This window comes from Lampetra planeri, chromosome 28 (assembly GCF_965212315.1).
Source record: "Lampetra planeri chromosome 28, kcLamPlan1.2.h2, whole genome shotgun sequence".
Classification (NCBI taxonomy): Eukaryota; Metazoa; Chordata; class Hyperoartia; order Petromyzontiformes; family Petromyzontidae; genus Lampetra; species Lampetra planeri.
Window position 1 is genome coordinate 4,837,168 of NC_136134.1, and position 26,605 is coordinate 4,863,772.

General features: G+C 46.8%; 1 protein-coding gene across 1 annotated transcript in view; it reads right to left on the reverse strand.

Annotated features, from left to right (window-relative positions):
* Window positions 1–26,605, reverse strand: part of VEPH1 (ventricular zone expressed PH domain containing 1) — a 187,999-nt gene that overhangs the window by 134,841 nt on the left and 26,553 nt on the right. The window contains exon 2 of the mRNA XM_078607698.1: window positions 6,996–7,257. Within this exon, the coding sequence (XP_078463824.1) occupies window positions 6,996–7,133 (138 nt within the window). The 5' untranslated portion in view covers window positions 7,134–7,257. The remainder of the gene's footprint in view (window positions 1–6,995; window positions 7,258–26,605) is intronic.

The following is a 26,605-nucleotide window of genomic DNA, read 5'->3' on the forward strand; positions in this document are numbered from 1 at the left end:
AATGGGGTTCATGAGAAGGAGACCTTTATTCTCTTAAGGGGCCCTCCATAAATGACGTCACGCGATTTTAGATGACTTTTTGACCCCCCCCCCCCTCGTCACACGGCGTCACAAAAAGTCAGACCCCCCCCCCCTCAAATATGACGTCACAAAGCTCTGCCCCCCCCCAAAAAAAACATGCTTCAAATCACTTTAAACTATTGTCATTGTAGTGCGTATTTAATGTGCCGCTGCACTCTGATGTTTTAGGAGAAAACATGTATTAAAAAGTCTATTCAATTAAGTAGAACGTGTTGTCTATATTTATTTCAAGTTGCGCATTTTGATATGACGTCACATTTCTCACCCCCCCCCCCCCTTCGTCACACATCGTCACAAATGTCTGACCCCCCACCCCCCTAGGTGCGTGACGTCATTTATGGACGGCCCCTAATTAATTTGTCATTTGTGGAGAAATACGCGACAGAGAGATGGTAACGAGTCTGCCTCGCGCTGGGTCATTCAAGTTTCATTTTAAAACACAGGCACCCAGCGTACACATGTGTGTTTAGGAGAGGAAATGATCTTCCCACACACTAATGTATGTCGCGATACCGAATGCGAAATCATTGTCACGTTTCAAACCTGGTTTTGAGTTGCCCGCAATCACAGTCTATATGTGTGGATGTGCACTATGATGTGAATCTTTTTCGATTTAAAGCTTTCGTGACTGCAGGGATTCATCTTCTTGGTTCTTTCGGTAAAGTCACGTAGAATGGAAATAATAAAATAATAAAATAAAACATAATTCATTCAGACGCTGTCTCCCCGACAGACCTGGTCTTCACCTGAGGACGGCTGCTTGCGTTGTGGCCGAAACGTCGTGAAAATTATTTTATGTTTTCTTTTATTATTTTATTATTTCCATTCTACGTGACTTTACCGAAAGAACCAAGAAGATGTGAATCTTGTCTTTGTATTTTTACGGCCTTTTATTCATTAACTTACTGCTGAATAAAGGCCACCCCGTGTCATGTCAGGTCATTGGGGTTGTTGTACCACATGGAGATGCAAATGGTGAATTTCCAGTTTTAGCAGTGCTGCTATTTACACACGCCACACCAGGCACTAAACGGAGGCTGAGTCAACTTACATGGAGCTCGGGTTCAGTTCATATATCACTCACCGCTAACATTGGCATTGGTTGGGAATCCAACTTAGGTCGCCGAGTTCATAGCTCGTTGCAATAACCATCCCACGACCGCCACCCCACATAGCTATCCGTATACACAGTCTTCAGTAAAAAAAAATGTTTAATGATGATCGATGTATTATAATTTGAAGGAGGTTCGTTGAAACCTTTTGGTTCATCTGATATAGTTGCCTCTTGACCAAGGGGTAAAATAGTTACACCGTGGTAAATTGTGTCCGCAATGGTATGAAGGGGGGGGGGTAAAATGTAGCCGCGAGTCTTGAACGCAAGGGGCCCTCCCGTGTGTGGTGGCGGACGTGTAACGCCGGTACCGGTCGATCGGCAGATGATTCTGCGCACAATATCTCTCACTATCTCGACGTGGTGTAGACTGGTTTCGAATTTAGAACTGCGCGCAAAAGGCTCACGGAGGGGCGATATCTCACGGAGGGAGCGCTGTGTGGCCTGTGATCGGAATTTTACCCACCATACCCTTTTGCTGCTAACAACCTCGCTTCACAGGAGGCATTCGCTGCTGCTGGTCTCCGTTCTGCTCTGGGACTAATGATGGTAACGAGCTCACACGATGCTTAAATGTTAAATCATGGAAATTCCATGACTCCCGTCACAGATCCCAAGGCGAAAGGCACTCTGAGTAGCTGATTCCTGTTGAATGGGTTATTCACTTACAACTTTAAATCTGAAGTGGTAAACTAATTTAAATATTTTGAGAATTGTTCTGTGTGTACTCTGGTGTTATGAACTCTAACTGAACATGAAAATTCAGAGCTGTGACCTTCCAAGAATAGATTTTGCTTTTTTTTAACGATGTCTTTTTTCATTGTTGTGCACACAGTCTATCTTGAGCACGGTCCCATATCCACTGTGCGTTCCAATCGTGCCTACTATTACTATTGTTACACATTGAAGTATGTTTGTACTGCAGGAATGTATGTGTAATGTCACCACGTGTTCGAGTTTATTTTGTTTTAACCAGGTGAGAATTCGAGGAACCAGAATGAGTCTCGTTTGCAAGAGTGGTCTTCCAGTAGGAGGTAATAATTTCTGTAAATAATCACAATTATTCAACAAACTATATTTTACATCATTAGACCTCCTTTGCCAGTACCAAAATATAATAACAGGGTTTTCCCCCTTTTTTTCTGGCAACAAAACTGAAACCTTTTTACAAGGAATCCCATGATGTAGATGCTTACCCCGAGCCCTCATTACTCTGATTGTGCATTGTCTTTGAGCTGTACACCTTTTGGCGTCCTCTGGTCTAGCACCAATTGAGACGAGGCTCGAAAGAAAGCCGTCTCTGGTGTGGACCAATCAGTTTCAAAGACAATGCATATATTAGCAGTGTGTTTTTTGTTTGTATTTTGACCACAAATATTGTGGTTAATGCACACATGAGGCCTTGTAAAAAGGTTTCAGTTTAGTTGCGAGTAAAAAGGGGAAAACCCCTATTATTAAAATATATTTTGTTATTTTACCAGGTAAGTACCACTGAGCTACGTAACTTTTTTTTCTTCCAGAAGCGACGTGGCTATCACAAATGGTGGCTCAACGAAGTGGCTACTCGTGTGTAAATGTATTCGCAGCCTAATACTCTAAACGAATATTGATTCTAAATGTGGAGGGGAAAAACCGGAGGACCCGGATAAAAATCCACGCGACCACGGGGAGAACATACAAACTCCAAATATACCGGCGTCAGGGTTGGGATTGAACTTGGGCCCTCCGTTATACTGGGCGAGGTAGTTACCGTATCGCGGGTATTTTTTTTACTTGACAAATTTGAACAGATGAGCAGTGAGAGAGAGACGATGCATTAATGTGAACCATATAATTAAAAGGATGATCATAAATATCCACAAAACAGGCACCATGCCTTCAACACCACGTAAACCAGTGTATGATGCCCTGCAAACTGACAAGTAACGAAACACCGTGCACGTTTTGTGTTGCGCAATGGGCAGAACTAACACGTTTTGAGCAGCAGATGGCAATATTTACCACAATTGAAACTCCGCACACAAGTACAGCTCTTTAGTGCAATGCATTAAAACGATACATTTATACGATACTCAACTTAGAACAGGTGCCTCAATGCACCCTCCTTAACGATTCGCTGAATTTATCATGAGCTTAATAATACATATAAATCACTGAATTATGCATTGTTCTACCCATAGCAGTAAGTGTATATATCCGTTGAACAATAGAATAAAGGAGCATAGCCGTTTTTATTATATTTTGAGAATATATTCACTGGATTGGTGGTAGTAGCACATGTTCCTAATCCAGCACTGTGGAGGGAAGGGTTGGTGGACCACACAAGTTTTGCGAAATTCACTTCCCGTGTGCTTCGAGGTGCCATACCCTGGCTTGCCAGGAGGAGGCTGTACAGAAACATGTCGGCTGATATCGTGTTACTTTTGTATGGGATAGAGTGTTTCCCCCTTGCACGCGCAGGTTTTCTCGGGGTGCTACCAGTTTGCTGCTACACGTATAAACAGTCAATAATTAGCTAGAAACATCTTAATATGCTGTAGAGCTTGGCAATTGTTGGCACCGGTTCACCACATTTATCTTTCCCAATTGTCGGTGCCTCCATGGCGCCTCTGAGTTGATCTCTCTTGTCAAGAGTGAACGAACGCTGTTTGACGGCGATGCATTTAATGTCAAATCATTGTCATTGTTGAATGCATGTTGTGTGTCCACAGAGATTTGACAAAAGAGCATCACAGATTAAAAGAGAAATTCCCCAAAATTAACGTTTCCAAAAGTTTTTTCTCAATAACTTTCTTTTATTGCTCCATAATAAAATGCTATACAAATCGTGTTTTGAAATACCGAATACGCTGAACGTTCACTTTCTGGTGAATGCACCCAGGCATAAATTTTGCTCCAAATTGACAATTCCAGAACCACAACGCTAGCCCGGGAAGATCACAGAACCACTCACTGTGTAGTGAAAATGAAATGCGTTAGAAAGACATGGCCCGCTTCTAAAGCAGAGGTCGCAACTGGGTACCCGATACCCGTACCCTACCCGATGCCCGGCTACCCGTACCCGGCCGGGTACGGGTACCCGTTTGCGACCCTGGTGCGGCCGGGTACGGGTAGACCGTGAGTCACTGGTGAGTAACCGTTTGTCACTCATTTCCCAACGTCTTGTCTCTTCTCACAATTCAAGTTCCTAAAATCAACCCACCCGCGCCTGCAACATGGCTTCATCCCAGAGGTCGCAATCAGGTACCCGATACCCGTACCCTACCCGTACCCGGCCGGGTACGGGTAGGGTGCAGGTACGGCCGGGTACGGGTACTGGTACCCGTTTGCGACCCTGGTGCGGCCGGGTACGGGTAGACCGTGAGTCACTGGTGAGTAACCGTGTGTCACTCATTTCCCAACGTCTTGTCTCTTCTCACAATTCAAGTTCCTAAAATCAACCCACCCGAGCCTGCAACATGGCTTCATCCCAGAGGTCGCAATCAGGTACCCGATACCCGTACCCTACCCGTACCCGGCCGGGTACGGGTAGGGTGCGGGTACGGCCGGGTACGGGTACTGGTACCCGTTTGCGACCCTGGTGCGGCCGGGTACGGGTAGACCGTGAGTCACTGGTGAGTAACCGTGTGTCACTCATTTCCCAACGTCTTGTCTCTTCTCACAATTCAAGTTCCTAAAATCAACCCACCCGCGCCTGCAACATGGCTTCATCCCAGAGGTCGCAATCAGGTACCCGATACCCGTACCCTACCCGTACCCGGCCGGATATGGGTAGGGTGCGGGTACGGCCGGGTACGGGTACGGGTACCCGTTTGCGACCCTGGTGCGGCCGGGTACGGGTAGACCGTGAGTCACTGGTGAGTAACCGTGTGTCACTCATTTCCCAACGTCTTGTCTCTTCTCACAATTCAAGTTCCTAAAATCAACCCACCCGCGCCTGCAACATGGCTTCATCCCAGAGGTCGTAATCAGGTACCCGATACCCGTACCCTACCCGTACCCGGCCGGGTATGGGTAGGGTGCGGGTACGGCCGGGTACGGGTACTGGTACCCGTTTGCGACCCTGGTGCGGCCGGGTACGGGTAAGGAATTAAAACCCGTTTGCGACCTCTGTTCTAAAGCTACTCGCAGTTCAATCGAGCTATGTGGGCCCAACCCACCACCATCCAGTCCAGACCTGGCACCTTCAGAAGTTAATACATTCTTCCCACTGAGAAATGGCCTACACTGGCAAGATTTTGTCAAAATTACACCGCCCCACAGGATGTCGATCCACAAATATTCATGTGACACCGGTGAATCCCTTTTACGTTGATGGAATGCTGGCCTCTGGTTTTAACATCAGCACACCGTGCATAGAAAATATGTAGAGTATGTTGAAAAATAGACAAATGTTCGTGACATTTGGGTATAATGTGACACAGACCTATTCGGTTTGGACAGGGAAATAAGATGTGGGCCAACAAATGACCATCATGGGGCCTTGCACTGCCAAGTGGAAGGGGCAAAGTAGTGGAGGCTGTCCATATTCTTAGGTTTTTTCGGTAAAGTCACGTAGGTAAAAAATTAAAATTAATAAAAGTAAAATTAAATTAAAATTAAAATCACGACGTTTCAAAGGCAACACAAGCTTCCGTCTTCAGGTGGAACCGTCACAGCACGATAGCTGTATCAAGTGAGAGAAATTCCAAGAAATTCCAAGAAATTCTTGGAATTTCTCGTCGTGATTTTTATTTGATTTTTATTTTACTTTTATTAATTTAAATTTAATTTTTTTACCTACGTGACTTTACCGAAAAAACCTAAGAATATGAATCCTTGCAGTAACGAAAGCTTCAAATCTAAAATCGAGGCTGTCCACGTTTGAGATGTATTGACGCAGAGGACCAGGATATCACAGAGATAGACAGGTGAAGAAGAAGAAATTGCTTCAACTGCCATGTGAAGACTGATGGAATAGAAAATATGAAGAAGAGTTCATGACTATCCAATGAAACAACATCTACTATTTTGTATCAGTGGCATTAACAAGTAATTGAGAGGAATAATAGGAGGCATTACTTTGAGTGTATCTAGCATATATTAGGACATCATCAACATCGTCAATAGGCTTTAGTGGCCTCCACCAGTCAATATACTTGAGAATGGCTCCACATTCCAGAATATTTACCTCGTCCACCATCCCATCAACAAAACAAACACTTGGATGATCAAGAAGCCTTTCCACGGAGGTTGAAAGCTTCTAAAGCTGCTCACTTAAGGGCTCATCGATGACATCATGGAACTAAGCTATACTTATAGGGGATGACTCATCAAATCATTCGTCGAGGGATGATTTTTAAAAAGGTAGAGACATCGTGGCTTTATTGATGTAAGTATTGATGTTGAACTTCTTTCGCACTGGCAGTGTAGCGGTTAGCGCACAGCCCTATGAACCCGGCGACCCGAGTTCGATTCCCGCCCACGACCAATACCGGTGACGATTATCTGAACTGGTCCTGGGTCTCCCCTTGGTCGACTCAGCCTCAAATTAGTACCTGGGGCGATGTGTAAACATCGCCACTAGGGAGACAAAGGCGGTCGGGCGTGGTGCTGACCACCCACCCCCTCCTGTACCGTGCCGGCCTTCATAGGTGCTCGCTAACAGCACTTGCCCCTACATTCTGGTCAGGCTACACAGGGGGTCCTTTGTCTTGTTTTGTATGTTTAACTTCTTTCGCACCGCACGTGGCCAACCGTAGCTAAATTGAAGTTGCGTCGAGCACCGGGGGTTCCCACTCAAACGCAGCCGCGTTTCGCTCACCGGTGAGGAGACGATGACCTTGATTTGCTCCAGAGCGTCGGAGAGGCCATCCTCAATCTCGGCATCGTCCAGGGAGAAGATGTCACCTGCCAGGGAGAGGTCCCTCTTTCCCAGCACCAGAGCAAACAGCTTGTGCATGATCGGGCCCTTGGGGACAAGTTATCTGCTCGTCAGGTTGGCCATTTTCCACGAGGTCAACGAGGGCGACGCTCCCCAGCGACGTTGGAGTGAGGCCCCTCGTCAGCTAGGTTCCCCTTCATGCCTGTGCGGGTGTGAAAGTCAGAAGGATTGCCACGTCAGCATAACAGCAGTGGTCTCGATTGCAGCGGTATTAGAATTCAATACGAACGTGCAATATTTAATTGTAATAAGGTCGGATTTAAGGTTCTTGTAGGCCCTAGGCACTTCTGTTTTGTAGGCCTTCAGTGATAACTTTCGACAGTTGGAACTGCTGCTGCTGCTGCTGCTACCCCATGTTATTACTGTCGCTGTCACTCCGCTTGTTTCACGCGAACTTTGTCCAGCCGCTGGACAGATGTCGTTACTGGTGCGTTCATTATTTAGTCTATGCCATAATTCGATGGGAGTGCGCTGTGTGCCGCAGATAAGCAGATTTAATTTGAAATTATTGAGAGAGAATAACAAGGTAAGCCTAAAATATTATGAGCGAAAATGTCAAATAATTTGTACATTAAATACACTGGTCAACAACAAAAAAACCTTTTATTTCTGGCCTGGACTTTTGCAGCTATTTTAGACTAATTTCAGGGTGCTGATTCCAAATCTGATCTCAGATTTGCTCTATCACATCATTTTTATGCTATCGGCATACCCCATTTTCATTGATTTTACCCGAAATTAACTCTGTCACTTATGATTGCAAGTTGTTGCGAGTCAGTGACTGCTTTAGTGTTAAAATATGGTGCTGTATTTTTAGGATAGTGTGTTTATAATAGAATTTTATGTAGATATCCACATTTATTTAATATTTTTCTTCTGCAGTTTTTATTGAAAATGCAATATTTGATATCTCAAAAACCTGATGTGATAGACAAAAACTGATGCCAGATTTGGAATCAGCACCCGAAACTTACCTTAAACCGTTGGAATACCTTTTGCCAGAAAAAGTGTGTTGACCAGTGTTATCATATCGTACAACTTTGAAAATATGCCGTTCCTTTTCATCGATAACAAATTCAACGTTCTGACAAGACGGCCGCGTGGCGAGCACCTTATTGCTTTACTTTTGTTTAAGCTTCACGATTTGTTTGACTGTTATTTTAGGTGTAATGTCTCACTAACAACGAATCAACGACTAGTTACCGATGCAAACACATTGCAACGAGCAGCCATAAAAAATATATTTCTTCTTGGTGACTACAAACAACAACAAAAAACATGGTCATATTTTGTTTTCGTAGGCCCTATTGGATAATACGGCCCTGAATCATAGCACCGATGGCCTGGATGTTAGTGACCCAATAAGCTGTAATGTAAGCCTATATGTTATCAGTCATTCATCATCAGCCAGGCTTAATCCACTGCTGAACGACGGTCTCCCAGATAAATGTGCCAACCCATCTGCCCCTGGAGATCAGGAACTCACAGACAATAGAGGCTTTTAATTCCTGTCTGAAGACCCCACCACTTGTTTATGAAGGTCTCCACTCTCTGGTTCTCTATCTTGTCTCTTTAGGTTCTCTCTCTCTCCACAATTACTTCCCAATTATTATCTTCATTTATATGCATGGCATTCTGAGATCTATTGTTTAAGGGTGCCTTATACATCCAAATTAATATAAGTAGTATCTGCAGATTCTAGATTTGAAGTTTTCTTGACTGCAAGGATCCATACTCTTTGGTTCTTTCGGTAAAATCACGTAGATTAAAATTAAAATACAAAGAAAAGAAAATAAAAAAAGTGAAAATAACTAAATTAAATCACGACGTTTCGGAAGCAACACAAGCCTCCATCATCAGGTAGGACAGCCACAGCAAGAAATAATTTTCTGTGGCTGTCCTACCTGATGAGAAGAAATAATTTGCTGTGGCTGTCCTACCTGATGACGGAGGCTTGTGTTGCTTCCGAAACGTCGTGATTTAATTTAGTTATTTTCACTTTTTTATTTTATTTTATTTTTATCATTTTTATTTTCATCGACGTGACTTTACCGAAAAAACCAAAGAGTATAGTATCTGCAGAACAACACATTTCCTCACTCCACGTCCACCTAAACTTGTGCAGAATGCCAACTGCAGAAACAGGATCCCTGTGGGGAGTAATAATAACCATATTGACAATAAACTGCTTACTATATGCGCGGTGATAAAATAAAAGTGCTTGGAATCACCATTTCAAGGTGCTACGGGGGGATGCCAAGTTTCTCGCAGGCAACACTAGCAATCAACTTTTAAGCACCTGGCAATTAGTAAGTGAGTCCCAGTAAACCCCCTTCTAAATAAAACCATAAAGTGGCGATGTAGCTGGAAATGCTGCCCCTAATTACGCGCTGTTCACAAAGCAAGCAAAAGCGCAGCGCTAAATTGCTTGCTACGGATATCATAATGGCTCGCTGAATAGGAGCGATAACCCGAGCAGGTACAACACAAGCGGGCGGTCAAGCTTTTCCAACAATGGAGCTTCGTTTATTGCGAAGGATTACTGATATGGGCATTGGGTGTTTTGGCACCAAAGTTATGGAACAGCTTGGCTGTTAAATATTACGAATGCGCACACAAAGTCGTCAAATTGAACATTAAATTGAAGGCAGGTGTGTGTGTTTTTTTTAGAGCACATGAATACTTCAAATGAAGGTGACAGAAAGGGGCAGTAATATCAAGCAGAGTGGAGCGTTTCAATGTTGTTCATTCTCGTTTGTTATGGGTGTTGTCTACGCTATAATTTTGTAACATTGTACTGTATTTCATCTGCAGTTACCGAGTAATTATCTCGAGTAGCCTTTTTTTTTCTTGACGGCTCGAGAATTACTGCATGGCGAGGCGCGCCATGAATAATGAATGACGACGGTGATGATGATCAGCGCTTATAAATTTCTTCCTCGACATTTTTCTGGAACGCTGCTGGGCTTGGCTTTGAGTTGGGATTACTGGCTTAAGGCACTACCCGGCAGACTACAAAGTACCAGAGGTGTGGACTCGAGTCATGTGACTTGGACTCGAGTCAGACTCGAGTCATGAATTTGATGCAAAGTACTACCATCCGTAATAATCCTCTATTATTCTGCCCTATATTCCCATAATCCTGTGAAGTATTAACATGCGTTGCTTGCACATCACGAGGACAAAATGACGCGAAATGAATTCGCTGTGCCAATGTAATTGGGGCTCCACGGTGACGAATATGTTAACTTCCTCGCCTGGTGTGCAGGAGGTCGTGGGCACTATCCCAATCCTAACGCTTGTACTGGTAGGAACCTCCTGGTTACACCAGCCCACATGGGATTATTGTGTCCGTCCATCGTGCATCCAAAAATGGGAGCGGTGGGGCTGGGTGGAAAGGGGAGGGTGGGGAGGGAGGGAATGGGTGGGGAGGGTAGGGAGGGGCTGGGTGGGGAGGGGAGGGTGGGGAGGGGCTGGGTGGGGAGGGTGGGGCTGGGTGGGGGGTGGGAGGGGTGGGGCTGGGTGGGGAGGGGCTGGTCACCCCGTGGTGCCCTTATAAAACTCAACGTTTAACCTACTCACGGCGGCTTGTGCCCGCCCTCACAGTCGGGCATATTTGCGGAATACACCACGCCGCCGTTGACCCTGGCCATTGACCGAGCAACCCAACGTTCCTACCAGCTCCCTCCGCAGGAATGTGTTATATTTAGTGTTTGCATGCCTCTCTCCCAGTGGTCGCATGTATTTTTCTCCGGGTCCTCCGATTTTTCCCTCTACATTTAGAAACGTGCGTTTAGAGTATTTGGCTGCTGTACATTTCCACATGACGGTTCGCTTTGTTGAACTATCAATTGTGGTCAGGTCGCTTCAGAAAAAGAGCTGTATTGCTCAGTGAGCCTTACCTGGTAAAATAAAAAAAAATAGTTTCGTTTTTTTTGTTCACTAATAGTTTAATATCATCGCTTAATTCCTGGAAGAGCATTCAAAAATTACCCCAAGCTGAAATTAAGCCGCGATTACGACGACGACGATGATGATGATGATGAAAGATCCCAAAAGTCCATAGTGATAGGACAAGTAGGTTTGCAGCCTCGGAGTCGTAAGCAGACTGCGGCCTGCGTGGCACAGCACACACACACGCACGTTCCTCGCAGCTCACTCTCGTCGCTGTCCACTGGATCTGCGGTCCCCAACCCTTTTGGCACCAGGGACCGATTTCGTGGAAGACAAATTTTTTCACGGACCGGGGGGGGGGTCATCATTGGGTCTTTCCCCCTTTTCAAAGAAGCTCTCCAGCGATGTTTGTTTTTTACTCATGATGGCTAGGGGTTAGCAGCTTGTGGGCTTACCAACACTGTGACTGCAACAAGTGCACGGTACGGGAAAGAGGCGCGGATGGAAGTGGTCAATTATACTGGTAAAAACGAAGTGGACCAGACCACCAATAGATTATATCGTCCGTCCGTCCGTGTATCAACATCGCCCCCTACTGCAAACACTTGGCATGACCCTGTCCGACAAGATGGCCGCCCGCTCCCCCTGCGATCTGTGAATGAAACAAGATGGCCGTCGCTTCCGGCGCCTCACGGCGAAACTTTTTGATCGACTGACTATGGGCGAACTCATTTATTCTGGTGGGTGAACAGTGGCGGGGAGGGGTGGAGGAGGAGGAATTGATGATAAAAACAAACTTGCACCATCGTTACAGCTGCCGCGATAAGAGATGTGGGAGAAGCGGCGACCGCTGCCTTGCAGGTGAGAGGTGCGTGTGTGTGCGCGTGTGTGCGCGTGCGTGCGTGTGTGTATGTGTGTGCGTGTGTGTGTGCGTGTGTATGCGCGTGTGTGTGTGTGTGCGTGTGTGTTTGCGTGCGTGCGTGTGTGTGCGTGTGTATGCGCGTGTGTGTGCGTGTCTGTGTGTGCGTGTGTGCGTGCGTGTGTGTATAAGGATGGGTGGTGGTCGCGGGTTGCTGAGGAGATGGAGTCTGCCTCAGTGGCCCACGATCACAAATCACTATTTAACTCCATCAAAAAAGTAACCTGCAGCGCCACACCTATTACCATCATTAGAGGAAAAAACGGTGATCCAATCTCCGACCCCCAGGGACAGGTTTGCAGATTTGCTGAGTATTTCTGTGAGGTCCTGGGGGAGGGAAAATCTCTCAGCCAGGAAAACATCATGGCACAAAGTGGGGATAACCCTGCTGAGGCTGCGGTGCTTCAAATATTGGAAGAGGTCACCCCCTGTGAGTGGCTGGCTGAGGTACCAGCTGTTGAGGAAGTACTGAGGGCGATCCGGAGTCTGAGACCAGGGAAGGCACCGGGCAGAGATGATCTCCCAAGCGAAATGCTGAGGGAGGGTGGAGTTTGTGCACAGACTGCCCTATATGACATCATAACAACAGTCTGGACCACTGGACGGGTTCCGCAGGACTAGAAGGATGCCCTGGTGGTCCCCCTCTTTAAGAAGGGGGACCGTACCGACTGTAACAACTACAGGGGCATCTCACTCCTCAGTGTGCCGGGTAAGGTCCTGGCAAGGATTATTCAACATCGCCTTGCTAGGCACGCTGAGGAGAGGCTTGCGGAGCCCCAATGCGGTTTCAGGAAAGGGCGGTCCTGCACAGATGCCATATTTTCTGTCCGTCTGCTACAGCAGAGGTGTAGGGAATTCCAACAAGACCTACATCTCTGCTTTATTGACCTGGTCAAGGCCTATGATACCTTCAGTAGGCCTGGGCTCTGGGTTGTTCTTCGTGCTTTCGGAGTCCCTGACCCTCTGCTCACGATCATTAAGGACCTTCATGATGGTGAGCGGGCCCGGGTAAAACTACGTGGCCGGGAGTCGGAGCCTTTCCCTGTACACCTTGGGGTGCGACAGGGATGTCCTCTGGCTCCCACATTATTTAACATCTATTTCGACTGCGTAGTTCGTGAAGCCTTCAATAGCTGTACCGGGGGAATTACCATTTGGTACAGATACAATGGGAGGCTGATCGACGCTCGGGTGCGATCAAGGGATGGCTCCCTATTGGTCAACCACGTTATGTATGCCGATGATTTGGTAATAGCTGCTCATTCGGAAGAGGAGTTGGAGACGCTGCTGCTGAGACTGGAGCGTGCCACTAAGAGGTGGGGCCTTACCATCAGCCCCACCAAAACTAAGCACCTGCCTGGGTATTTTGTACCATCGGGCACTCCGCCCCCACAACTCCCAATCGGTGATGGGGCAGTTGTGGAGAGAGTAGAGAGTTTCCCATACCTGGGCAGTGTGCTCATGACCGGCTCCAGTTTATCAGCAGAGGTCTCACTCCGAATCAGTCGAGCGGCAATATCTTTTCATCGGTTGCGTAACGCTGTGTGGAAGCTACCTGGTCTGTCGCTCCGCACGAAGCTTCAGGTCTTCTCGGCCACGGTCATTCCCTCCCTTCTCTACGCTTGCGAAACGTGGACCCCCCTAGTGGAGCATCTTCGCCGGTTGGAAACATTTAGGCTGGCCTGCCTACGATCCATCCTGGGTTTAACCAGGCTGGATTGTGTGAGGAGCTCACAAGTCCTTGAAAGATCTGGGCAAAGTCCCATCAGTGAGCTCCTCCGGCAGGCAAGGCTGCGTTGGCTGGGTCATGTAGCCCGCATGCCCAGCCAACGCATGCCTAAACAGCTTTTGTTCGGCCGGATCGAGGGGGCTAAACGGGCGCGACACGGGCTAGAGAAGAGATGGAGTGATGTGGTACAGGAGGACGTGGAGCTGAGTGGACTTGCCGATGACTGGTACCAGCGGTGTCAAGATCGGCCTCAGTGGAGGAGGCTCGTGAAGGACGCTACTGGGCAGTTGGAGGCAGTCGCCCTCCAACAACAACGGAGGGCGGAGGAGCGACGCTCACAACAACGAGCGGAGCGCCGGGTGGCTAAAGCACAGCAAGTTGGCACAGTAGGGGGCACAGGTGGTGCATCAGCCAGTCATCTCGGTCATCTCGGTCAGTCGACCCGTGGCACATGGGTCTGCCCCGTGACCTCCTGCCAGCGGGCGTTCGACACTTCACGTGGCCTCAGGGTGCACATGGCCTGGCACAAGCGTCGTGGTGACGTCACCGCCACTTAGTGGCGAATGGCGGTTGTTGTTGTTGTGTGTATATGTGTGACTGTGTGCGTGTGTGTGCGTGCGTGTGTGCGTGTCCGGCCCACTCGAGCGGCGTGATGAATGGGCGCTATTGGGCTTCGGATCGTTATTCACGGCGAACTGGAAGCGTAGCAACACAACTTCATTACGTGTGCGTGTGCGTGCGTGCATGTGTGTGTACGTGTGTGTGTGTGTGCGTGCGGTGTGTGTGCGTGTGTATGTGTGCGTGTGTACGTGTATGTGCGTGTGTGCGCGTATGTGCGTGTGTGTGTGCGCGTGTGTGTGCGGTCGATATCCCTGTACCGGTATTAGTATTATTCCTACCAGCCCACCCCGCAGGGTCCTGTTAATAAAACAATGGGGGCGCGTTCCACGCGCGAACTCACCGCTCTCAACTCCTGCTGCTGTGCGGCCCGGTTCCTAACAGGTCACGGACCGCTACCGGTCCGTGACCCGGGGATTGGGGACCCCTGCACTGAACTCTGCGTGACCTAACGTCACCAGCACCATCGTAGTTCAGGCTGCAAAGCGGAGATGGCACGAGATTCGCTTTGCAATCCCACCCAAGCTAATGCGCTCGACGCATTCACCGCTTTTTTTTTCGACCTCGCATTAGAAGCTGCCTCGTGTGAGACGCGTTATAATGCACCGTGTGCTTGTTGAGGAATAGTTTGTTTTAACCTCATACCAATGGGTTGGTCAAATCGGTTCGACTAAATTGTCTAGGCTTCTTCGTGCAAAGAAAAGCGATACTGGTTATTCGCTTGGATTGATAGCTCGTCAAGCAGCCAGTGAAAATACCAGCGTCTGTTGAAAACTGCGATTTTTATTTTTAAAAAAATTGGTTTAGTGTCTACACAAGCAAGTCTAATGTACTGGTCACACAGGAGTGATTTGTAAATAATTTAACCTGTTTGGCCGTTTTTTTATTATTTTATCAGCTCTTGTCGGGGGTCAATGAACACGAATGTGAGGAATGCGAATGCTCAGGGCTGGCTGTCCAGAGAGGGTGGATTGCACACACACACACACGCCGTAACATACATACACAAACACAAAGGATCCCCTATTTAGCCTTAACAGACTGTAGGGGCAAGTGCTGTTAGCGAGCACCTATGAAGGCCGCAACGGTACTCGAGGGGGTGGGTGGGCCAGCACCACGCCCGACCGCCTTTGTCTCCCCAGTGGCGATGTTGACACATCGCACCAGGTACTCATTTGAGGCTGAGTCAACCTAGGGGAGGCCCAGGACCGGTTCAGATAATCGTCACTGGTGTTAGCCGTGAGCGGGAATCGAACCCGGATCGCCAGGTTCATAGCGCAGCGCGCTAACCGCTACACTACCGCTCCCCTGTCACACACACAATCCGTCACACACACAGTTACACACACACAGTCACACACACACTGTCACACACACACAGTCACACACACACACTGTCACACACACACACACTATCACACACACACAGTCATACACACACACACTGTCACACACTGTCACACACACACTGTCACACACACACTGTCACACACACTGTTACACACACTGCCACACACACAGTCACACACACACAGTTACACACACAGTCACACACACACAGTTACACACACAGTCACACACACCGTCACACACACAGTCACACACACACCACTGTGGTAGCGCATTTGTGGGCCGCGTTCATTCAACGCGCGCTCAGAGAAGAGTGCAAAAGCCACCCCCTCGTACTTCCGGTCCTTTAACCAAATTCTATCGCTAATTTGTGTGGACATGAACGGGAGATGCCACGGCTTTGTTCACAGAGCAGGTCGCTTTGTTCTCGTGTCATGATGACATGCTAAGAATTATTTAATTTAGCAGTGCAAACAAAAAAATGTAGGGTTTTTTTTAGTCGTTTTGGCTGTTTTGTTATGGAGCCATTTGCCTGCTTAAAACTTGTGGAGCAGTGCGCCCACTTGCGCCATAAACCCGGCAAACCTGAGTTCGATTTCCAGCCCCGGGGCTATCGGCAGTGATATCTGAACTGGTCAAACAAGCCCAGTGGCTGGCGTCCTTCATCCAGCAGTGGATTGATGACAACAAGTACGTAAAACGTTAGGTAGGCTGTCGAACAAAAAGTTTAACTTACATACACACACAGTGCACAAGCACGTGTGTGTAAGTTGAACTTATTTCGCACCGTAAGTAGCCAACCGTGCTAATCGTCCATTCAGTGGAAAAAGAAAAGTTTAAAATTGAAATTTAGCTTTTCAACATGTATTTTGTGTTAAACCCGAAAACACATTACACATATAATTGACCCTGACGGTGCACACGTATTCTTGGTTCTTTCGGTAAAGTCACGTAGAAGGGAAATAATTAAATAATAAATAATAAACCTTTTATAATTGTATTATTTCCCTTCTACGTGACTTTACCGAAAGAACCAAGAATATGAATCCCTGCAAGTCACGAAAGTTTTAAATCGAAAGGTGTACACGTAGTTAAAATGTAAACATACCGAACATGGAGGTTTTATATTTCAACCCTTAAGCCTTTCCTACGCAGTCCTTTATACACCCCATGGCCTGCTCGAGAAAGGGACGACATTTCTCAACACATTCCAGTACACTCACAAAGGAGGTTTGTCGCATCTCTCCTAAAGTATTTCATTTTCGTAGACACATTTTCCCATAGATACACACACTCTCATAAATCCACGTGACGGGGCTATTAAAGCTTAACACAGCTTCCAAGAGCGTGTTTTACCACCTGTGCTCTGACCTGAAATTTCAATTTTAATAACCGTCACACGAGGCGTACACCGGTCGAAACTACATCTCGTAGCCGCGCGCACATATATATACTAATCTATAGATGGTCTGCGTCTGTTAAATCACTCGCATGCAAATAATACGTTCACCGCTTTGCAATCTCTTCGTAAAATAAACTGCCATTGATAATGATGAATGGTACCTCTCTACGCGCACGAGTCTTCGAGACGGGCTACCCTCCTACAAACGCAAACATGAACCAATTCGTCATCTTTAACGCGTAGGCTTTCGTGACCGTCATTATGATTGGGCATTGATTTAATTTTTTTTGGGTCACTTTCCCACGTGAGTAAAATGCCAATGCGTGCCGACTACCCTCCTCCAACCTGACAGAGCCCAATAAATGAAGTTGCATACGTGAAAAAAAGTGGCGAATTTATTATCGTTTCAGCACAAGTTGCGAGAGCAATCCACATAGATTTCATGATTCTGGCGATCACCCGATGATTGCACCTCCGATGAGAATGGTTGGCTACATACGGCGCGAGAGAAGTACGTACGTACAAGATGCTTGTTGTCACTACCAGCGAAATGTTGTACCAAATTGTTGAATGGTTTGTGAATTTATCTCCAGCATACCGGTGCTGGAGCAATACCAAATTGGCACGTCTGTACACTTAACAACCGCTTTGATCTGGCGGAGGAGGATATGCAACACACATTGGCATTTTACTCATGCGGCGATCTGGCCCGAAAAAATATTTACTAATCGATTAATCGTCTGCTAGATGATCGCTCGTGTACATCGGTAAGGATTCTCAAGGGGTCCATCATTGTGAGGTCTATTGTGGGTTTTTATACGAGACATTTAGCAAATAATTGTATTAATGCAGTTCATACCCTTGACATTCTTACAAGCAATGTCACATCCACTTTAACGTCATTTTATAATACGGTTATATAATAGGAATCTATAGGGCATCTGAATGCTATGGAAACATCCAATGTGCACCATTTATTTTCATAATGTGCCGTGGCACAAGGGCACACAGGTGGAATTGGATCTGTCGTGCCTTTGCAAGGAAGACAAGAACTATGATGATGCATTGTATAGAGATGTGCACCCGCATATTGACCTATTGTCAGTGGCAGTACAGAATAGGAAGGGACACAAGACTGCAGTGATTGCTATCAGGACAATGCTTAGTTGGTGCGGTATTATTATTGATATATTTTGTTCGCTGTTTCAATATTACAGCGTAGGTATTTTTCGTGAACTAAATTGACGCCTCGGGGAAAACTGGGGAAAAGTGTGGGTACTCTACCTTTTCCACGACTTTTGGCCAGCATGAAAGAGTAGGCCAAATACCCCACGGAGGGATTCCATTGGCGCTCCATTCTTGTGTGAAGATTCTCAACCAACAGTGGCATATGAGCGAGGAATTACAAGGCTGCACCTTTATCCTTAAGTTAAAAATAACAGCTGTGAATGTGTCAGAGTCTCTGGCGAAAATGTACCGAGTGCCTGCCTCTGTCACAGACAATGAGGCAAATCAACAGTGGGGGGGGGGGGTGTTAGATGTGCTTCATCCATCTTGTCAAAGATATGAACGTGGCCCTCAAGTGTCTCGAGTTAAACCCGTGCCAAATGTTCCGCGTGGCTGGCGAATCACTAAATCCGTAAGCTCCCTTTTATGGGATGTGGGGCAGGTGCGTGGAGAGAGAGAGAGAGAGGGGAGCGCACACATGAGGCTCGTGAATCACCATGGTTTGCAATCTCCTGAGATTTCAACCTGCAGCAATGTGAGCACCCTTCACCCCAAGGGCAAATCAATTTGTCAAACAAGCTGGAACCATGGCACGGTTATCTTCCTCTCGGGGCATCGTTGACTTACAGGGAGTTTTACAGCCGCCGCCAGAAAACTTCGTGTCTCGAATAGGGTACTCAATGAGCACACGTGGTGAGCATTGGGTGGTAACCCGTCCCACCAACTGGTGGCCCTGAGGCAGATGTGGGAATTCCACGTTTCTACGGCAGGAACCGATTGTGTTCCTATGTCTCCCCTTGAAAAAGAGTCACTCGGTCTAAATGGGTTCTAACCTGCTCTTAAACAAATTAGATTATACTGGTAGGAACCTCCTGGTTACACCAGCCCACAGGGGATTATTGCGTCCGTCCGTCGTACAGGGAGGGGCTGGGTGGGGAGGGAAGGGCTGGGTGGGGAGGGGAGGGTGGGGAGGGGCTGAGTGGGGAGGGGCTAGGTGAGGAGAGTGGGGCTGGGTGGGGGGTGGGAGGGGTGGGGCTGGGTGGGCAGGGGCTGGTCACCCCGTGGTGCCCTTATAAAACTCAACGTTTAACCTACTCACGCCGGCTTGTGCCCGCCCTCACAGTCGGGCATATTTGCGGAATAGACCACGCCGCCGGTGACCCTGGCCATTGACAGGCTCCCTCCGCAGGAATGTGTTAATGAGCGGTGACTATCCACACAAATGGTACTTAATGTATAGACCTACCAAGGGCTGAGTGGCCTCCCCTTGATTGTTTACAGTTAGCCACAATTAACCACGCCATGTGTTGCATTTATTGTATTGAAACAGTGGTGATACATCTTCTTGGTTCTTTCGGTAAAGTCACGCAGAAGGGAAATAATAAACTAATAAAAATAAAACATAATAAAATAATTCTCACGACGTTTCGGCCACATCCTCAGGTGAAGAACAGGTATGTCGGAAAGACGAACAGGTCTGTCGGAAAGACGCTGTCTTTCCGACAGACCTGTTCTTCACCTGAGGACGGCTGCTTGGGTTGTGGCCGAAACGTCGTGAGAATGATTTTATTATGTTTTATTGTTATTATTTTATTATTTCCCTTCTACGTGACTTTACCGAAAGAACCAAGAAGATGAATCCCTGTAGTCACGAAAGCTTTAAATCGAAAGTGGTGATACATTTTGGTTGAAGGTGCTGTGTTCACTGGTATAGGCACACAATCAGCCGTGATCAATCCACTGCTGAATGAAGGCCACCTGAAGCCATCGCCATCTCTCACGGTTCCGCGATGCAGGAATCCACTCGGCATGTGCACACGATCCGATTTCATCGCTCCATCTCCCAGGCAGACGTTCTCACAGTACTGTGCAGGTATCCCTCGATTTACAAACGTTCAGCGTGTAAACGCAATTGACAAAAGTGAGCACCACTCACCACAACTAACCACTCACCACCACTCACCACCACCACCACTCACCACCAATCACCACCACTCACCACCACTCACCATCACCACGTCCTGTCCCAGCTGGAGCCTGCCGCCCTGGTGACCACCACTCACCACAACTCACCACTCACCACCACTCACCACCACCGCCACTCACCACTGTTGGTTGTTGGTTGTTTGACTTGCATCCCACTGGGATTTTTGCACACAGCGTTGGTGTACGGTGTTTTTTCTGCAATATTTTGCTGTCTTTTCTCGGATTTTCTGTTTGCACTCAGTCACATAGCCACTTTAAGATGTTTTCTTGTTCATGTTTTTGTTTTTTGTTTGTTGCGGTTGAACCCGATTCAAGAGCCGAATGGCTCACAGGGATATTCCTAATACTTGAACTTGACAAATTACGGGGCACTTTTTGATTAACGAAACGTAATTTCCGCGTGCAGAAATTTTCACTGCGGCACGTGCCACAAGATCAAGCAAGAACAGTGCAACGGTAACACCTACACATCACCGTTCCAGTTATTCCAACATACAGATCCGTTGGTGAGTTCCCTGGAAAGGTGAATTTGTTTTGTTTTAAATGAATACTTAATCGTTTTGACATTCACGTTCTTATTTCTAGGTTAACAGCAGGGGTGGAATGGCTGTCCGAAACACATTCCTATTTTCTCAGTATTAAATTAATGTGAAAAGCCATTCCGAGTTCACAAATTGTCGTTCCACGCCGTGTTTGTGTTTGTTTAAGAACGCATCCCTTTCGTAAATCGAGCGACACCTGCGCGTGGATCATGAAAGGAGGCCACAGTCCGTCAAGCTGCGCGCTGCGGTGCACGCTGAAGGTCCTCCACCTCAGTGAGCTTTTCATCTGTGATGTCATACTCCGGGGATGACATCACGCACGAAAGCCTTCGCACAATGAGGCCCCTTTCAAAGGTTCGCCTCTCCGTACGCCCAGGCATTTAACCTCCGGCCCGTCGCAAGGATTCAACAGCACTCACATGCAGGGACCCCCCCCCTCATCCCCCCTACCCCCACCCCTCATCCCTTACTCCCCCCACCCCCCTCATCCCCCACTCCCCCCACCCCCCCCCTCTTCCCCCACTCCCCCCCCAAAACAATGCTTCTATAACAAAGAGTAAGTTCAACGTTGAGCTTACAATTATGAATACCTGGTAATAAATATCCGTTGTGGCTGCAGGTTGTATCATGTGTTGCTAAGCAACAAGAGACCAACACCAGAATCAGAATATGCATTTGTACTGGTGGAATCCGATGAGCTATAAAGCTCTTTCTCACAAATGTCCAGTCCAAAAAAACACCCGCAGAGCAAACCCTAAAACGAGTCGGAGAGCCGTACAGCAAAATCTGCACGCATCTCGGAACGACCGCAAAGATACACAAACACAAGTTCAATATAAGACCACGTGCAAAGCAGAGACGAGGTCTTGGCAAAAGTGAGGAGTTGATTTTGAATCCATCGACTGAATTTGAAAAAAAACGCAGCGACCTACCAATGGTTTTGAAAAGCATTCTCTTTGAGCGGTCGGCGCTTTTATAGGATGTGAAGCAGATGATGCGTAGTTGGAATTGACGCTCACCTTTGGGAAAATACCAGGACAATCTTTTTTAAAATCCCCACGACAGAGAAGTGCACCGAAGTCGTACAAATGATAGAGGTTATAGAACCCTAAATGGAAAACAAAATATAATAAAAGTGATGTTTCTTAAAAAATCGTGCTCTTTCAACACCGGCTCTTAACACAGTCTTAAACAAAACTTGGCAGCCATTCCTTATCTCGTGGACAAAGTTTTAGCCCACGCGGTTGAACATCCAGGATTCTGATTACTCGTACAAGGCGCATACAATTCCGGAGCTCGTAATTACACCAGACACGGGCGCACGTGCACGAGCTCAATATTGCTGATGGCGGGAAGGAGTATTACATTATCATAATGCTTACTGCTACGACCTACATGTCCTTGCCGTGCAAGGAGAGCCTCTGCCAGAGCGACATTGGGAGGCTTATGAGAGACATGCACGCACACACAAAAACAAAGATCCCTCGTCGTATCGCCTCGACAGACTGTTGGTCTAAGTGCTGTTAGCGAGCACCTATGGCCCACGAGAAGATGGGTGGCCAACACCGCACCCGGCCGCCGATGTCTCCCTCGTGGCAATGCTTTTACGCCGCACTAGGTACGCATTTGAGGCCGAGTCGACCTAGGGGAGGCCCAGATACCGATTCAGATAATCGTCACTGGTGTTGGACCGTGAGTGGAAATCGAACTTGGGGCACCAGGTTCGTAGCGCAGCGTACTAACCGGTACACTACAACTCCCCATTATACACATGCATAAACACGCACAATAACACACACACACAATAACACACACGCACAACCATTCCGCCGGGTCTGATGACACATACATGTAATCCATTGCTTTGAAGGCAACGGTTGGTGTACAACATGGATTTGTGACACTCATAAACCTAGAAAATAAATATGAACTCAATCAGAATCTTTACTTATCCTGGAGAAATCTGATGAGCTATGAAGCACTTTTCACGCATGTCCAACAGGGGCAGGTCAGAAATTTACAACAAACAATGCAAAAGCTATAGTAGCGCAAAGTATAGGAAAGGCAGGCAAATCACTAAAAATTAATGAATAATGAAACTTACACGGAACTTTTAAGTTCACCAGGTGAGGCCCATTGAGCTGTATAGCTCTTTTTCAGAAGCGACCTGGCCACAAATGATACCTCAACAAAGTGGCTTATCATGTGGAAATGTATAGCAGCCAAACACTCTAAATGAATTCCGTTCCTGAGGAATCTCCCAGCACATGGAACAAAACTTCGGACATAATTCGGAACAACCTTAAAAACCATCGGAGAAATCACTTTCCCACTTGCAACCTTCAAATTGTAATTTGAGTAACTATAGCCACAGCACCACGTGATTGGACTAATCGGAATATAGAACACAGAGCTTCTCAGACCCCATTATTTAGAAACTCTGATTCAAATGGTCTCTAGCATCCACATACCAACCAATTGCACGCTGTGCGAATGCCTTGGAAGGTGGAGGTTAGATTTGAACGGCTGAACGATTGCAAATCTGTCACCCCCGAGGCAAACAGATCAACTACCAGCCTGCAGAGTTAAATAACACTGAACATATTTGCATAAATTATTATAAGCGCCAAATTAACATGACATTACAACGTAGAACAAAGCCGAAATCTAAATTATTTCTTGCTCAAATTATCTCGTTTACAGCCTTGGTGCCAGTGTTCTCTCCATGGGACAACCACTGTTGACTTTCACACAAAGACGTACCTATTTTATGGACCCTGGGGGGATGATGTGCTGAGTTAACCCCAAACCAAAATGTAACTCTCAACCTTTGGACTGCGAGCGGCTCACTACTGCGAAGGCACTCGGCTGGCTCTCGTACGGTCATCATAAAAGCAAGAATTTGGATCCAATACAGGAAAAATTACCATGGGCATTATAATTACCATGCATATTAGCACAATACTGGTCCACTGCCGCGGTTGCGAGATGTTAACTACCTCACCTGGTATACAGGAGGTCGTGAGTTCGACCCCGACCCTGACGCCTGCTGTATATTGTGAGTTTGCATGTTCTCCCCGTGGTCGTGTGGATTTTTTTCCAGGTCCTCCAGTTTTTCCCTCCACATTAGAAAAAATATGAGTTTCGAGTATTTGGCTGCGATGAATATCGCCATGATAAGCCACTTCATCCGTGGCAAGGTCGCTTCTTGAAAAATAGCTCAGTGGGCCTTACCTGGTAAAATAAAAAAACTAAGTTTAATAGTTTTTTTTTGTTTCGTTTAAATTACCTCCCACTGTGTCCCAATGCGTAGGTGTGGTTTTGTCAGCAATATACTTAATTGGCCCAAACTATTATCTATGAATGAAAAGGGTTTCATGAAAGTTTGTTGTTTGACAAGGGTACTTTGATATTTCGGTAAAGATACCGACAAAAATTACATTTTTAGGGGTTTTTGAAGCACAGTAGCAGCAACAACAACAACAATTATACCTTTCACAGAGTGTTCAAACACTGATATTCGTGGACGCACTGCAAAGTATGTTAAGGCAACTTGTTTTTGAATACTCTTTGGCTCTTTCGGTAAATTCACGTAGGTATAAAATAAAATAAATTACGACGTTTCGGGCGCAACACAAGCGTCCGTCATCAGGTGGGACAACCACAGCAAGAAACAACTGTGGGAATAAGTATTGTGGGAATAAGTATCGTAAGCATTTTATATTTATTCGTGAAATCGCAATCTAATGGTCCATCTTTAAAATAGTTTGATCGCGTATTTTATACTTTTTATTAAGCAAACAGAGAGAGAGAGATCATAGAACAGGTTTCTCTACGAAGGATAATATTCATGCGAGCAATACGATGATTGAAAAAAATCAAATATATTGGCGAGCTTGTGTAGACTATAAAGAGGCATTTGATTCAGTGGAAATGACTCATCCAACCTCTCACTGAAATCCATGCCACGGTTAAAAGATCTGCGCTGAGCTGATAGGGAGCCTCTGCCAGATATCTACAAGGAAACGCCTTCTAAAGTGACAATGATAATTATTTGATAAACCTTTTAAATCCCATTAATTCATAACGTATCCTCTATTAATCTCCGTAACAGACTGACCACCGAAATCACTTGAAAGGGTGGACGGCGCTAATTTGCTCGGACACTAATTGAAAGTGATTCATTGTGTTCAGCACGGACAGTTCAGTGCCTTGTGGCCATTCCGACTTTGCTGCCACGGTCCTAAGTGGCTGTCGGCGTTAATTTGCGAGCCAAGAAACTCCCTTGAACCCGTGCTAAGGCGATAATTAGCAATCGCTGCCGAGTGACACAGCCGCAATCTTCTCTGCGCTGTCTCCATCCGGAGGTGTAAATTAACACGGCCACGAAAAACACTGAGACGGAATGCGGGAGGGAGGGTGGGGTAAGGATTGTGTTTCGTTGTCTCCTTGCCTCTCTGTGTGTCTCTGGGCTAACGCGTTGTGAAATGTAGGTTCGATAACGTCGTTGTGTGATGAGATGCTGAGCGCACTGCATAATTGAGGCTTTTGGGTAAGATCGCGTAAATATAAATGCGTCGTTAAACCCGCCACCACCCGACACAGCCAACTAGTAAGGTTTGTCACGTAAACAGAACACGCCAATTCATTACCAGTTCAGCACACCGGTTGTGTGTTGGAGATTAAACCCACAACATTTAAAATTCGAGTACGACGTTTCGTCAGTAATTACAACCCCATCGTGCTGTGCAACCCCCAATGGTTTCAAATGGTGTGGTGGTCCTCACACTGACGCAAAAATGCCCCCCCCATCCCCCTTTGAAACCTAGTGAAGAGCACTGCTCTAGAGGAGCTCCGATTCGATCTCCCGTGCGGCAGTTACACTAAACTATTTTTGTTGTTTTACCAGGTAAGTCGACCTGGCCACAAATGATAGCTCTAGGAAGCAGCTTATCATAACGTGGACATTTATAGCAGACAAATACTCTAAACGCGTTGTTTGTAAATGTGGAGGGGAAAACCCGGAGGACCTGGAGAAATATCCACGTGACCACGGGGAGAACGCGCAAGCTCCAAATATACAGGATTCAGGCTCGGGATTGAACCCACGACCTCCTGTATACCAGGCGAGGGAGATAACATCTCGCCACCGTGGCGTCTCATATACGACGTGCTGTATAGCTGGTCGGATCGTCTTAACCCAGCCACTGATGACTGCGCTCTAAAGGAAAGCAATTGCATTAATGAGGTGTCGGATACACTTTTGGCTCATCCCAAACTCCCAGGCATCGAATCCCCGACCTTCTGTATACCAGGCGAGGTAGTTAACACTTCATCACCGCCTCTGTTCACCCAGCAGTCAAAATGTCTACCCTGCCGTGAGTTGGTTGTGATAGTTGGGGTAGAGTGTGGGCACTCCAAACTCTTCGAAGCTATCTAGCTGCCACCACGGAAGAGTAGGCCAAAATCCCTTGGAGAGGGGTTCTCTCGGGCTCCGTCTGGTGGAAGCCCTCGTGCCAGCTGTGAGCAGAAGGCATTGGAGAGCTGTACCTCACCTTACGCTGTGGAAATTCTGGTGACCTCGGCTAGCTCTCTGTCAGTGCACATTCTTTGCATATATTCATTGCATCTGAGCATTATGTTGAGCGGGGCATGGTGGCGCACCCCTGTGAGTCAAAGCTTCGTACACAAGAGGTTGGTGGATCCAAGGCCGTAGCCATGGAGTCAACATTGGGGGGGACCAAATCTTCCAGGGTGTCTGGGGGTCCCAACCCAGAAAAATATCGAAATTTTTAAACTAATTTTCTGCCTAAAATATGAAAA